The 16,472-nt window shown below is 43.3% G+C and overlaps 1 protein-coding gene across 2 annotated transcripts in view; it reads right to left on the minus strand.

Moving 5' to 3' along the window:
- LOC311128314 (tight junction protein 2-like) overlaps window positions 1-15,191 on the minus strand; it is a 32,273-nt gene extending 17,082 nt beyond the window's left edge. Inside the window, exons 1-10 of one of the 2 annotated variants that reach the window (XM_084160403.1) lie at window positions 15,124-15,191; window positions 14,499-14,637; window positions 7,862-7,915; window positions 6,739-6,863; window positions 6,347-6,449; window positions 5,435-6,188; window positions 5,184-5,287; window positions 4,820-4,973; window positions 2,700-2,811; window positions 2,364-2,506 (exon numbers count right to left, since the gene is read on the minus strand). In XM_084160403.1, the coding sequence (XP_084016529.1) occupies window positions 2,364-2,506; window positions 2,700-2,811; window positions 4,820-4,973; window positions 5,184-5,287; window positions 5,435-6,188; window positions 6,347-6,449; window positions 6,739-6,863; window positions 7,862-7,915; window positions 14,499-14,637; window positions 15,124-15,149 (1,714 nt within the window). In that variant the 5' untranslated portion in view covers window positions 15,150-15,191. Of the gene's footprint in view, window positions 1-2,363; window positions 2,507-2,699; window positions 2,812-4,819; window positions 4,974-5,183; window positions 5,288-5,434; window positions 6,189-6,346; window positions 6,450-6,738; window positions 6,864-7,861; window positions 7,916-11,797; window positions 11,855-14,498; window positions 14,638-15,123 lie in introns of those variants that run through there. The other variant, XM_084160404.1, reaches the window with a different exon arrangement.
- Between the last annotated feature and the right edge of the window lie 1,281 nt (window positions 15,192-16,472).

Below are 16,472 nucleotides of genomic sequence, written 5' to 3' on the forward strand. Positions count from 1 at the left end.
CTACCCAGTGCTTCATTTGGGAAACCAAGTGAAATCTATTCGGGAACATCAATAGTAGGCCTAACTTGATTCAGAAGCCCTGCGTTCCAGGTAGGCAAAATGTTCCCATTTTGAACCATTTCATTTGTCTGAAACAAACTCTGCCTACCCGGCGGGCCGGTAGATCTGTGGCTAAATCGAGTGCGCCTACTGCGCTGGCCAATCGTATAGCTCAAATCACAGTGCCTACAAGTTTGATACTAGCCTGTGTGAGATTTCATAACTTTTGAAACCATGACCAGAGAAAGACTAAAAGAATACAGCAAAGAGCTGCTGTTTTTATGAGTGAGTTCATGTTAAAATGTTTTTCTTGGCACTGTCACTGTTTTTATTACAAAACATAAAATACATTATCCCTCCCACTCGTGCTGCAGCTGCAATGAATGAGTAGCCAAGTGTATCGATAGCCCTTTGTTTTTATTATTATTAGCAGCTCGTCATGTCTATTTTAATATCAAGGAATATTTAACTTTCTCTGGTCAAAGGAACAACATGAATTTGTGCTTGAGGCAGATACACAGCGACTCGAGTTTCACCATAAGGTGGAAGACTGTGTCCCCTCTCTCTAGTCAGTCTCCACGGAGGAAAGGAAGGAGAGAGCAAGGACTGTGAGAGGCTGACCCTTTGCTGCTCTCTCCCGCCCTCCGCAGAGACTAATGCTGTGTTCAAAATGTGGTCCTCTGTAGCTCAGCTGGTAGAGCACGGCACTTGTAACGCCAAGGTTGTGGGTTCGATCCCCGGGACCACCCATACACAAATAAATGTATGCACGCATGACTGTAAGTCGCTTTGGATAAAAGCGTCTGCTAAATGGCATATTATTATTATTATTATAAAATGACTGGAAACTCGGACATCTCCGAACGATCATCCAACTTGGAATTCCAAGTCGGAAACTCTGGCATCTTTCTAAAGCCTGGACTTACCGACCTGAACATTACTGACGTCGTGATTTTACCTAGTTCCCAGTTGTCTTGAAAGCACCATGACCATCAAATGCAGGTACCATCAGTCCAGTAAAATAAAAAAGCTAATTATTAGGAAATTATTTCAATAAGTGCTACACCAACTGATCTATTTTGTTATCAAAGCTCGGGTTTTGAAATTGAACATGGTCAGAGAAGAACAATATTGGCAGGCCAGGCATATAGCCAATATGCTGTGATAATGTGTTGGGCCTGCCTACTGCACAAATGTCTACAGAACTTCTCCTACAGAACTGTTTTTATTAGGTTAATGTTACATTTTTTAAGTCATTTTTAAAAAAATCTGAGAGGTACATCTTGGCTTGCTTTTTGACTGCGAAAGTGATCTTGACTCAGAAAAGGTTGGTGACCACTGTCCTAGGCCTATAAGTTCTTTCCCGGACTCATTCATATAAAGTTTGGAGCGTAGCATAAGGTAACCAGTCCATCCAGTATGCATAATAATACAGTCCACACTCAAAGGCAATTACTAGAATTTGTTTAATTTTGGAGTATAGGCTAGACCACTTATGTCCCAAAGACATCTTAAAATAATTTTTTTATTCTTCTGCTTAATATGTGGGAGGTTATGTATTGTATAAAGCACAATCATTATTTTAATTCAGGTTTTTATTCCGGGCTTGGGCTCATATATAGGCGTATGCATAAACTGTAATATGCATATGGGTGTTTTGAATGAATCATCACCTTAGAAAGTGCGGTCCATTTCGTTGTTAGGCTTTGAAACAACATCCACAACGGATTTTTTTTTCCACTCAGTTAAACCCATTGTTGAACTTCTTTCTTCAAATTGATCAATGACAGTGAGGTGAGCTTTAAAAGTATAATACTGTTTTGATAAGTGTGATGTGATTTTCGATTGCATTTGCATTGATGTCAGAGTGGTTAGAGGGACAATAGAGCACTGAGTACCATTAGCAACCGGATGGTCATTTATTTTATTTTATTTAACCAGGCAAGTCAGTTAAGAACAATGGGACTCCCAATCACGGCCGGATTGTGATACAGCCTGGAATCGAACCAGGGTCTGTAGTGACGCCTCTGGCACTTAGATGCAGTGCCTTAAGACTGCTGCGCCACTCGGGAGCCATTAGCAAGTTGGGTACTACCAACGCATGTCCAGAGTGCATAAAAGGAGATTACTGTGACTCAATGGTCACGTGGAATTTGACTGCGGTTATGACTCATGACTGCCGGTGTGGCGGTAATAAGGTCACCGCAACAGCCCTAGGTGTAAGTTAACCGATGCACTGGTTATATAATAACAGGTAAATGTGATGATAGATTAAAAAAAATAAAAATACAACGGATTCATTTGTTTTAAGGCATTGTAGTTACCTGGGGGCGTTTCTGGGTGGGGCTCCTCCCGCTCTGCTGGCAGAGGGGGCGTGTCTTCCATAACTCTATCTGGCACTCGCGCTGGCATGGCGAACGGTGTCGGCATGGCGCCCATCTTAGCCAGCCTGCTTGGTGGGTCCTCCCTGATGTTAACACACACAGAATCCTATGGTTCTCAAACACTACAGCACAGCTAGTCAAAGTAGACTTTTCTCATAGTGATGGAGTAAAAATACTCATACTGTAAATATAATCTGACCTTGTCAGCCTGTGACAATATTACCGGTACATAAGAGTGATCCATACTGCAGGTGGGAGCAGAGGGTGACTGTTTACCTGGGTTTGTCTCGGAGCCTCTCATTGGAGGAGTGGGAGGACAGGTCTGAGTGAGGGGCCCGTCGGTCATCCTGTGGCGAGTAGGAGCGGTACGACTCGATCTCTGAGATATCTGGAACACAAAATATTACCAACTTCTAAACTTAGCAAAAAAAAAGAAACGTCCTCTCACTGTCAACTGCATTTTTTTCCAGCAAACTTAACATGTGTAAATATTTGCATGAACATAAGATTCAACAACAGACAAACTGAACAAGTTCCACAGACATGTGACTAACAGAAATTGAATAATGTGTCCCTGAACAAAGGGGGGTCAGTATCTGGTGTGGCCACCAGCTGCATTAAGTACTGCAGTGCATCTCCTCCTCATGGACTGCACCAGATTTGCCCGTTCTTGCTGTGAGATGTTACCCCACTCTTCCACCAAGGCACCTGCAAGTTCCTGGACATTTCTGGGGGGAATGGTCCTAGCCCTCACCCGCCGATCCAACAGGTCCCAGCTGTGCTCAATGGGATTGAGATCCGGGCTCTTCGCTGGCCATGGCAGAACACTGACATTCCTGTCTTGCAGGAAATCACGCACAGAACGAGCAGTATGGCATTGTCATGCTGGAGGGTCATGTCAGGATGAGCCTGCAGGAAGGGTACCACATGAGGGAGGAGGATGTCTTCTCTGTAACGCACAGTGTTGAGATTGCCTGCAATGACAACGAGCTCAGTCCGATGATGCTGTGACACACCGCCCCAGACCATGATGGACCATCCACCTCCAAATCGATCCCGCTCCAGAGTACAGGCCTCGGTGTAATGCTCATTCCTTCAACGATAAACACGAATCCGACCATCACCCCTGGTGTGACAAAACCGTGACTCGTCAGTGAAGAGCACTTTTTGCCAGTCCTGTCTGGTCCAGCGACAGTGGGTTTGTACCTGTCCCGCAGGTGTGATGTTCAGATGTACCGATCCTGTGCAGGTGTTGTTACACGTGGTCTGCCACTGCGAGGACGATCAGCTGTCCGTCCTGTCTCCCTGTAGCGCTGTCTTAGGCGTCTCACAGTACGGACATTGCAATTTATTGCCCTGGACACATCTGCAGTCCTCATGCCTCCTTGCAGCATGCCTAAGGTACGTTCACGCAGATGAGCAGGGACCCTGGGCATCTTTCTTTTGGTGTTTTTCAGAGTCAGTAGAAAGGCCTCTTTAGTGTCCTAAGTTTTCATAACTGTGACCTTAATTGCCTATCGTCTGTAAGCTGTTAGTGTCTTAACGACCGTTCCACAGGTGCATGTTCATTAATCGTTTAGGTTTCATTGAACAAGCATGGGAAACAGTGTTTAAACCCTTTACAATGAAGATCTGTGAAGTTATTTGGATTTTTACTAATTATCTTTGAAAGACAGGGTCCTGAAAAAGGGATGTTTTTTTTGTTGCCGAGTTTAGTTCCTCTTCAGACAGCTCACCCAAGTCATGTTTCATACATACAGCCTCAGTGAAACACTAACTCAACTTTTTACACAAGAAGTGTGAAATGTATTATAAGTAGAGTGGAGCGAAACAGACAAAACAGACACAGCAAACCTCACAGTTTGGCAGTGGCGGACACACAGACATGCACCCCTGTACTCAATAGCTTAGCTGCAGTTCCAATCTTAGACAGCACATTTGCTACATTTCAGATCATAAAATAATACAATTCTGTCATATTCAATAGGTGGATTATGAGGTGATATTATATTCCCCTGCCAAGCGCTCACACACCACGTCCCTGAATGGACCAAAGTGGGTCAGAAACTCTGCGGCGTGTGACATCTCTATACCAATGATTGTGTGGAGGGTGAGTTAAGTTTTTTACATTTTTCTTTACGTATTATTCCCAAGGGGGAAACTGCTTTTTGCGAGAATCAAACAAAAACTAAACAGACATTTCAATAAACCCAGACAGGGACACAATAATACACAGCAGAAAACGTTCATGTTCAAATCAGCCGATTATACAGTAGGTCAATGAAAGACTTATAAAAATGCATTGGGACCGTTCTGAATCTGTCCACATAAAAAGTGTTTTCCTTAAAAAGGAAAGGAGATGCTGCCACAGAGACTGAGACTGGAGGGTCTCTCACCATCGAGCTCAGAGTCGCTGTCTGCCAGGGGAGGAATCCTGATGAGGACCTGTCTCCTGTCTCTCTGCACCACCAGCTGCAGCTTCCCACAAGACTTCTCAATCAGCTTCCCTGCATCACTCAGAGACAGGTTCTCTGTCACCGTACCATTGATCTGGCACAGGGTGAGAGAGAGTCATAGCACATTCACAGTGTATTCTAGCAAACATACATACGGTAACATCTGTAGCCACCTGTCTAAGATAGTGCTGTCATGCTTTTGGACAACTCTACACATAACATTTTTGAAGAGGCAGCACTGAAACAATACTTCCCCAGGGCAGAGATAAAACAGTGGTGTGCCTGTGTGTGAGGCCCTTCATACCTTCAGTATGATGTCTCCCTCCTGGAGGTTGCCATCCCTGCAGGCCAGACCTGTGCTGGTCATCTCTTTAATGAACAGCTGACTACCCAGATGCAGACCATACTCTACAACACATAAACACACGTCAACATAAAAACGAAGTAAACATTTAACACAAGCCGTCCTGGAGGAATGAGGGTAGTTAAGAGTCAACAGAAATGGAGGAGCAAGAGATCAATATAATGTCATGTTTAGTATAGACCTATTCTGACCTTCGTTGGGCCTGTTCTTCAGTAGCAGCACACTGAGGGGTTTCTCCAGGGGCTCTTGCTCCCGAGGAGGGCGGGACATGGGGATTGGCATGGAGGCGGGGGAGGGCGAGCGGTCCAGTCGCTCCCTGCTCCCATTCCTCTTCATCTGCTCGCGGTCACTGGGAACACGTTTGCGGTTCCGCTCAAAGCTGTGGTCGCGACCGTGACTGCGGGCAGGACTGTGACCGGCTCTGTATCGCAGGTCAGGGCTGTTAGTGCGGTCCAGAGTGCGTTCGCTACGGAAACGCCTGTCAGGGCTGGAGTCGCGGTCAAGGGCCCGCTCACCGCGGTAGCGGTGGTCTGGGCTGGGATCGCGGTCTAGCGTGAGATCACTACGGTAACGCCGATCGGGGCTGTGGTCACGGTCAAGAGTGCGGTCGCTTTTGTAGCGGCGTTCAGGGCTACGGTCCCGGTCCAGAGTCCGACCTTTGCTGCCGTCTCGTCTGTACTGCCTCTCTGGATCAAGGTCCCTCTCAATACTTCTGCCCCGGTCATCTCGACCGTAATCACGGTCATAGCCCTGTCCCTGGTAGCCAGCGTCTGTGTAACCTGCCCTCTCCTGGCTGTGGCCGCGATCTTGATGACTGCTGCGTCCACTGTACACACTGTGGCGGTCCTGGTCATAGTCGTAATCATTGTTGCTGAAGACACGGTCGTCAGGGGAAGGGCCGTGTTTCAGCAGGTTGACTGGAACTTTCCTGGGCCTTTTGACCGTCTGTCAAAACCAAAAGACCACATCAGGCACTGACTGAACTGTCAGGAATCATTGACACTTATCCAACCCTCAGATCTCAAACTCCTATACACGGGTTCTAAATGTAAATCACAAGCATCCATCTTTTTCCACCATAATAAAACATATGTTTTACTCACAATTTTGGCTACTTTTCCACACTTTCTGAGGGTCTGTACAGCGAAGGAGTGTGGCACGCCATCCATGGGAATAGCGTTCACCTGTACCACCCGGTCATTCTCACTACAAGATACAATTAACATATGAGGAAAAAAATCCACTGAGATATTGAAACTGTATATTCAAAACGACAGAACACTTGATGCATCATTATGATTGATTGACAGGAGGTATGTAGTCCTGTGTAGCTCAGTTGGTAGAGCATGGCGTTTGAAACGCCAGGGTTGTGGGTTCGTTTCCCACGGGGGACCAGTATGAAAAAAAATAAAACATGTATGCACTCACTAACTGTAAGTCGCTCTGGATAAGAGCGTCTGCTAAATGACTAAAATGTCAATGTAAATGTACGTACAAAAGCAGGCCATCGGCGGGCCCTCCCTGAAGCACGTCAGACACCACTATGGACATCTCCCCGCTTTCCTCGTTGGGGTTGTCCCGGCCCCCGGACACCGCAATACCAAAACCCATCTTGGAGTCCTGCAGTGGAGAGGACATGTATTAGAGATGCGTTTGTATAGGTGTTTTGATTTGATTCAATTTTTTTGTGCATGAAAGTGCCTGTGTCCTAGTCTGTTCAGGTTAGTGTGTGAGTGAATGTATCTAATTCTTTCTGAGTACGTCTGTAAGTTTACTTTGTGTGTGCGTGTGTGTTTTTGTGTGCGTGTCTGTACACTTCGATCTCCTTGTGTCCCCGTCGTGTACCTGCCCCTGCGCTGCCCAGATGAGATTAGAGCAAAGATTTGATGGCCCTCTAAAACCCCACCCCCCCACTCTACAACCTGTAAAAAATATAATTATAATAAACACTGCTCCACTCCACTGTCTTTCAATATCAGAGAGAGAGAGGAGAGACACAAATGGATTGTTAGAGAGCTCAAGAAAGAGGACAAGAGAAAGTGAGACAAGAGGAAGCGAGGACGGGTAATTTGGAACAAGGCGCGTGAAGGAAACTGGGACTAAGGAGATCTAGAAGGATGGGAGGAAGAACAAGAGATAAATATATAGTCTAGAGAGCGCATATGACAGCTGGATGTGGAAGGGTCAGTGATGTGGTGGTCAAAAAATATATTTGTTAAAAGCAGCTTTATAGCCAGAGCATAGAGTGAGGCTATGAGACAATGAGTGTGAGCTCCACACGATTAACTGTGCTGGGCAGATGTGCTGCATGCATGGAATGTGTGCTGTAGATGGGTGAACATGTTCTAGAGAGTATAATCAAATGTTCTGAAAGAAACAGAGCTTAAAAGGATCCATGGTGTATTGCATTGTAATCTGGTGGTGTAGCTGCAGATTACAATTATAATTCAAATCTGGTTTGGTTCTAACCCTATAAGAAGAGTAATGTTATGCACTGAAATGTGATATGGTTGGAGTAAAGGGTGTTGTATTGTGTTATGGTCGCAGTAATGACAAGCTATATATTGTATTGTGTAGTAATCCAGTGTGGTGTGTGTGTATTGCAAAGCTGGACTCACCCTCTGCAATGTCACAGTGTACTGCTCCCACACGGTTTCCTCCATGACTGGGCTCTATGGGAGGAGGACACATTCCACAAAGAGGACAAGAACAGGATATAAAGTTGAAGTCGGAAGTTTACATACACCTTAGCCAAATACATTTAAACTCAGTTTTTCACAATTCCTGCCATTTAATCCTAGTAAAAATTCCCTGTCTTAGGTCAGTTAGGATCACCACTTTATTTTAAGAATGTGAAACATCAGAATAATAGTAGAGAGAATTATTTATTTCAGCTTTTATTTCTTTCATTACATTCCCAGCGGGTCAGAAGTTTACATACACTCAATTAGTATTTGGTAGCATTGCCATTAAATTGTTTAACTTGGGTCAAACGTTTTGGGTAGCCTTCCACAAGCTTCCCACAATAAGTTGGGTGAATTTTGGCCCATTCCTCCTGACAGAGCTGGTGTAACTGAGTCAGGTTTGTAGGCCACCTTGCTCGCACACGCCTTTTCAGTTCTGCCCACAAATGTTCTATAGGATTGAGGTCAGGGCTTTGTGATGGCCACTCCAATACCTTGACTTTGTTGTCCTTAAGCCATTTTGCCACAACTTTGGAATGCTTGGGGTCATTGTCCATTTGGAAGACCCATTTGCGACCAAGCTTTAACTTCCTGACTGATGTCTTGAGATGTTGCTTCAATCTATCCACATAATGATGTCAAGCAAAGAGGCACGGAGTTTGAAGGTAGGCCTTGAAATAGATCCACAGGTACACCTCCAATTGACTCAAATTATGTCAATTAGCCTATCAGAAGCTTCTAAAGCCATGACATCATTTTCTGGAATTTTCCAAGCTGTTTAAAAAGGCACAGTCAATTTAGCGTATGTAAACTTCTGACCCACTGGAATTGTGATACAGTGAATTATAAGTGAAGTAATCGGTCTGTAAACAATTGTTGGAAAAATTACTTGTGTCATGCACAAAGTAGATGTCCTAACCGACATGCCAAAACTAGTTTGTTAACAAGAAATTAGTGGAGTGGTTGAAAAACTAGTTGTTTTTCCAACCTAAGTGTATGTAAACTTCCGACTTCAACTGTATTAACCATGTGTTTCTCTCATTCCAACAGAATACATCAAAACATCAGGTTCCAAATCTCATATAGCCAACAACACAAAAGATCACATAAGATAACTACTATACCTGGAACAAACAAACTCTTATGTTTCCAACACATGCTCTCTGAGCACATGGTACAGTACACACCCACTTATCATCTTGCCTGGCTAACCAGACTCCTTGCTCCCGCCAAACGCTACGCCACGCCCACGGAATAGTTTCTTCTCCGTAATGAGTCTAGATCTGAGTACCTCCACGGCCCTTCACCGAATGTGAACACGTCTGATTTGTCCAGAAACCGAGGGTTGGGCCAGAGCCAGAACACATGTGGGTAACGCGGCGGTTTGAAAATGTGTCATTGGCTTTGATACTCTGATTGGTTAGAGACGATCCCATCACTGATTACTTTTGTACAACGCCTCACTTCAATGATGGCAGTCTCAGACTAAAATATGTAGGGAACAACAGAGCAGCAGAAGAATTTAGTGTGAGTCGTCAGGCTACTAATCACCAGCATCACACATGGACTACTGATTCCACACACCCTCAGCCTTTCAACACAGTACCCATACCACCAGCTGAAAACACTAAACTCTACCAAAGTAACCACTGACACACATTTTAACCAACTTCACTCACTCCAAGTACTACGACCAACATGAAGCACTTGTCACAACTGCCTGTTTACCTGCCTACCTTTCCACCCAAATACCACCTGTCTAACTAACTAGAGCCAAGCTGGAGTCACTCACGAGCCCCTGGTGGATGGGGATGGCCTTGTAGGTGTGGATCCATTTCCTGTGCAGGTGGACGACAGTCTTCATGGTTCCTACTCTGCTCCTCTACCTCCACTGATGCGCTGCTCTGCCTGCTACGACTCTACCTCCTCCATTTCGCCATCAGCACCAGCAACACCCTGCTTCTGTCTGCCTGCCTAGCTTTGACGTAAGCTGGATTCTGCTGGCCTACATTCAGCGCAAATCCCACCATCCACAGACAGTGTAAACACACAATCGCACACGGCCATGCTGATGATTAGATACACAAGCACAAAATAATGCACATTGACGCACCAACCTAATCACACACACACACACACACACACACACACATATATATATATATACACACGAATGAGTATGCAAATGTCTGTGTGTAAGTGTTTAACCCAAATACACATAAACGCAAACGCTTTAAGCACATGCTTTGAAAACCACAAAGGTTTTAAGATTGACTTTTTTTTGTGACTTAAGTGGAGCCAAATCCCTGTGCTCCAGCCCAGGCTTTTAGAAATGGGGGCATCACTCTGGCTGACAGGGGAGGGGACAGATCATACCCCACTTTTAAGAGTTTGGACTCACAGGACAGAACAGATAACGAGCGGTCATGGAGGACTGGAGTGTATTCATTAGTACACACTAGCAAACCGTAGCAAAACATTTTGCAACAGAAAGAAAATTTGCTGCAAAAAACGAACGTTTCTTATTGGGCAAGCACAGGTCCTCTGTCTGTTTGGTTCCTAGTGAATACACCCCTGGACTATTGCTATGACCCAGCGTAGAATGAGCATATATTGACACACAGGTGTTCTACAGACTAGTAGAACTATATTGTAAACCACCTGTGATTAAGTGTGAGGAATGAGAATATTGCCACACACGTGAGAGGAAATTGCAAAATCCACCATGATAAAAAGTGATGAGAAAATTGGTCTAGATACTAGTTAGTAGACCTGAGCGTCGGAGTCTGGTGGTCTGTAGTGTGTATACCTCCAGGCAGAGAGATGGAATGTTGGGCAGTATAGCAGCGTGTTCACGAATATCTGAAGTGATGAGAACAAAGTACAGGCAAGCCCAGTGAGTCAAATTGCCTTTTTCTGCTGTGTGATGTTATTTAGTTCACTGGCAGGGCTGCTGGCTGAGTCTTGGCTTCCTGAGAGTATTACGCAAGAACACACACAGTTTCTCATATGAGTTTGAGAATGACCATTCCTACATTGAAATGGCTGAAATAACACTAAGCTATCATCATGGGATGTGGTTTAGAAGAACAGATCCTTTAATCTCACTCAGCCAAAACAAAAACGCATGCAGCGCTCTCAATCGTAAACACCGACACACACACAACTGCAACCATATTAACAATGGTAAAAAGCCTTAGTTACACACGTGCCAGCTATAACTCGGGCAATGAAAATCTATAGTACCCATTATGGCAGAGAAGGAAGTAATGACTTGGTTTTGTCTAAAAGGGCACCAATCCTAGCCATCAATCTAATCCACTCTAGATTCTCTTGTAGTAATACGCCCTCTACTTGCAGTACAGCCACATTACATGGAGTGACTACGCACTGTCTATTAAATACACTGGAACATTACAAAAGGATCAGAACTACGCTATATATCACCTCAGGGTAGGTAACTTCTACATACAGTAATCCATTAAAACCACTAGTAGGATTTTTTTTAGGGGATAATGACTCCCAAATATTTCCACCCCAATCGTGGATGAATTATTACTGAATTATAACTTTGTTTAAAGTCATTGCACAATAGGCAAACACCATGAACTAATATCTTCACTTCATACTGAATATCAGCTCACAGGCACAGCCTTTTGATGGTTGCTACGAGTGAATGTATTCCATCGTGATACGATGTAGCAGCCGCAGGTGGAGACATTCCAGTAAGGATCCCATGACTGTCTTGAAAACGTTATAAAATATTTGTGCTCTGGTGTGCGTCAAGTCAGCGAAATTAACATTGCAACAGGATAATTAAACAATCATGAATAATTTATAATGTACCTTAGAATCGTTAGTTTTACTTACTTTGAAATATTGTGTCTCATATCTGCAAAGACTGAACAGTGTCCCTCCATTTACAGGCATCATGCACTTTCAAACCGGAGACCACTTTTCTTGTGATTCCAACAAAGGAAATTAGGCTACGACTATTCTTAAAAGTAACATGCAGCCTATACAATATCATAGTTTAGATTTTTTTCATGTTTTTTAAAGAATCAGTAAAACAACCCAGTAAATTGAGTGAGTCAGAGAGCGCCGAAAGGGACGACAGTATTAGGATGTAAATGACCAATTCAAGATGGGGTAGTCTAAGTGGTCTCAATATTTTCATCTCGAAAATAAGTTTAACAATTGCAGTCCAATGACACAACAAACAACCAAATAACTGATATAAAATGCAAATTGTATTTTTACATCAAAATATAACATGCATTCATTATTGCTTGGAATGCTGTCAATTTTTTGCCAAAATGGATCCTTCCAGATTACTTAACGCTGCAATATCTAACTTTTTGGGAGGCCCAACCAAATTCACATAGAAAATTGTGTTATAGATATGCCATTCTCATTGAAAGCAAGTCTCAGAAGCAGTAGAGCTCTTCTATGTGCGCAATTTCTATGTTTCCAATTCTTAAATGTCGTTTTTGCTTCTTTTACTTTCGGTTTTGTACACCAGCTTCAAACAGCTGAAAATACAATATTTTTGGTTATGGAAAATACATTTCACAGCGGTTTAGATGGTACAATGATTCTCTACACTATACTTGCTTGTTTTGTCACAAACTGAAATTAGGCTAACTATTCTAATTTTAGCAACCAGGAATTGGCCGAGCGATTTCTGCATAGTGCATATTTAAAAATGGTATTTTCTTTTGATTACTTGAATTATTTTTGTTCATGGTGTCCCAAGATTAACAGAGGCAGGAGGGCCAGTCAGTTCCAAAATGGACAGTATGATTGGAAGTAGTACAGTTCAGGCATTGTAAAAAGGACAGGTGTATTTCCCATCTCACAACGGAAGCATGGACTACAATAAAAAAAATGCCATGAGATTGTTTGAGGAGAGTGCACAACAACAAAAAAACTGATCACGGCAACTGGTTTGATACATTCACCTCTGAAGGTAAATAATGTACTTACATTCAGTAATCTTGCTCTGATTTGTCATCCTGAGGGTCCCAGAGATAAAATGTAGCATAGTTTTGTTTGATAAAATCAATTTTTATATTCAAACGTAGGAACTGGGTTCAACAGTTTGAACCCTTGCCGTCTCTGGCTCCACACACACCCCGCCCGGCCATCTAGATGTGTGAAAGTTAGTGTATAAGCTAATGGTCCATCATATATGACATTCCTGGGAGTGTGTAAACTTACATTTTGTATTAGCATATCATTTTTGTATGTTCTCTATAGTTATGTACTTGAAAATGTATCAATTGACCAATTCGGCACATTTGGGCAGACTTGATACAAAATAGTCCAGTATTGCAATGCTTCACTGGATCAATCTGAAACTTTGCACACACACTGCTGCCATCTAGTGGCCAAAATCTAAATTGCGCCTAAACTGCAATATTATATTGTAGCCTTTCTCTTGCATTTAAAAGATGATTGAACATGTTTTTTTGTTTGCGTTATCTTTTACCAGATCTAATGTTTTATATTCTCCTACATTAATTTCACATTTCCACAAACTTCAAAGTGTTGTTTCCTTTCAAATGGTATCAAGAATATGCATATCTTTGCTTCAGGTCCTGAGCTACAGGCAGTTAGATTTGGGTATGTCATTGGAAAAAAAGGGTCCGATCCTTAAGAGGTTAATGTAAAAATATCCATTCAAATAAAACAGTATAATTGTGAGATACCATTACCAAGTCACAGTGTGTGTGTGTGTGTGTGTGTCAGTCCAGTATCAGATTCAGAGCTGTCAAGTTATGTAGCCATCAAGTGTAGCCCCATATCATTGCATCAAAGTACACTGAGCAAAAATATAAACACAACATGTAAAGGGTTGGTCCCATGACCCCCCAAAAAATCTGACATTTTCCATACGCACAAAAAAGCATATTTCTCTCAAATTGGTTTACATCCCTGTTAGTGAGCATTTCTCCTTTGCCAAGATAATCCATCCACCTGACAGGTGTGGCATATCAAGAAGATGATTAAACCACATGATCATTACACAGGTCCCGTGTGGCTCAGTTGGTAGAGCATGGCGCTTGCAATGCCAGACTTGTGGCGATCGTTTTTGAGATCGTTTTTTCAGCTCATGAAACATGGGACCAACACTTTACATGTTGCGTTTATATTTTTGTTCAGTGTAACACAACAATACCTGTTGTGATGGTTGGCCTGAATCTCTTCCTCCGAGTTCTCTTTAAACTGCTTCTATGGAGGAGTCCTATCTTCCTGGTTAAATATGCATTGGGGGAGGGGAGTGAATCAGCAACTTCCAAATAGGGCTATGAGACAAAGGCCTTGGATACATACACTTTGTGAATGGGGAACATGAACAACTGAAGGACAATCCAAGGCAATAGATATCCAGCAGAGATTTTCCAACTGATTTTTAAACCATAGCCAAAACCATTCTGGATTTCCTGTTTTCAGAGTAGACCACAACATGGCACCGTATAAATCACATGTACAACCACACACACTGTCTTCGGGCAGAATAGGATGAGTAAAGAATACATGTACAAAGTAGGTAGAAATGATGAGGTACCCTCAGAATAGCAGAGTAGCTGGGTGTAGAGAGTCGACGGAGACACAGGTACTGGGCTTCTTTGGTCCAGTAAAACCTATCCCAGGAGCAGCTGGACCTGAACAGATCAGTGTTGGACTGGTCAGTACTGGGTGTGTCCCTGTTGGGAGAGACAGCAGGGCTTTAGTTAACCATTACTCAACATTAGGAATAGAGTTCAACTTTGTATAAGGGATTGTAATCGGTAACCTATGTAAACTGTATCTCAGCTGAAAAGAGTAGAAACTGTCTGAAATTAATTTAATTCCACATTAGAGAATTAAAATGCTGAGGGCCATTGAAGTGAAACAGTAAACGGTGAGAGGTTTTGGTTCAAACGCCAATCCTTAACGGTCCACTGCATAGTAAACAATGCCTGGCCCTGGTCACAACCATACACACAAACAAACACAAACACACGCAAAAGGCACAGGCGTGCGCGAACACACACACACACTTAAGGCCTCAATGCAGCTGTTGCACTTAAGCCAAACATTTGCTCTGCAGCCATTTGACCTCATGTCAGAACAGGAATAAATAAATAAATAAGTGATTGACCCTGCTGTGATCTTTGACCAAATGCTCAGCTCGTGTTGTTTGACTTTACCTTTCCAACGAACTCCCCAATCCCATACCCTAGCCATGTTTAGCTGTGCAAGGAAGCGATAGACAAGCTTCTGTCAGCATAAGACCCACACGATTAGAAAATCTCCAAACTGAGAATACGTTCATGTCCAAACTGGAATTCATGTACCTTGGGAGAATGACTAAGAGCAATGCTGTGTATACTGAATAATTCATCCACAACACAAACCTCTCAGTGGGTGAGCGGTCACAAATACAGTGGGGGAAAAAAGTATTTAGTCAGCCACCAATTGTGCAAGTTCTCCCACTTAAAAAGATGAGAGAGGCCTGTAATTTTCATCATAGGTACACGTCAACTATGACAGACAAATTGAGATTTTTTTTCTCCAGAAAATCACATTGTAGGATTTTTAATGAATTTATTTGCAAATTATGGTGGAAAATAAGTATTTGGTCAATAACAAAAGTTTCTCAATACTTTGTTATATACCATTTGTTGGCAATGACACAGGTCAAACGTTTTCTGTAAGTCTTCACAAGGTTTTCACACCGTTGCTGGTATTTTGGCCCATTCCTCCATGCAGAGCTCCTCTAGAGCAGTGATGTTTTGGGGCTGTCGCTGGGCAACACAGACTTTCAACTCCCTCCAAAGATTTTCTATGGGGTTGAGATCTGGAGACTGGCTAGGCCACTCCAGGACCTTGAAATGCTTCTTACGAAGCCACTCCTTCGTTGCCCGGGCGGTGTGTTTGGGATCATTGTCATGCTGAAAGACCCAGCCACATTTCATCTTCAATGCCCTTGCTGATGGAAGGAGGTTTTCACTCAAAATCTCACGATACATGGCCCCATTCATTCTTTCCTTTACACGGATCAGTCGTCCTGGTCCCTTTGCAGAAAAACATCCCCAAAGCATGATGTTTCCACCCCCATGCTTCACAGTAGGTATGGTGTTCTTTGGATGCAACTCAGCATTCTTTGTCCTCCAAACACAACGAGTTGAGTTTTTACCAAAAAGTTATATTTTGGTTTCATCTGACAATATGACATTCTCCCAATCCTCTTCTGGATCATCCAAATGCACTCTAGCAAACTTCAGACGGGCCTGGACATGTACTGGCTTAAGCAGGGGGACACGTCTGGCACTGCAGGATTTGAGTCCCTGGCGGCGTAGTGTGTTACTGATGGTAGGCTTTGTTACTTTGGTCCCAGCTCTCTGCAGGTCATTCACTAGGTCCCCCATGTGGTTCTGGGATTTTTGCTCACCGTTCTTGTGATCATTTTGACCCCACGGGGTGAGATCTTGCGTGGAGCCCCAGATCGAGGGAGATTATCAGTGGTCTTGTATGTCTTCCATTTCCTAATAATTGC

The sequence above is a fragment of the Coregonus lavaretus genome (genome assembly GCF_964263955.1).
Source record: "Coregonus lavaretus genome assembly, chromosome: 4".
In the NCBI taxonomy this organism is placed as follows: domain Eukaryota; kingdom Metazoa; phylum Chordata; class Actinopteri; order Salmoniformes; family Salmonidae; genus Coregonus; species Coregonus lavaretus.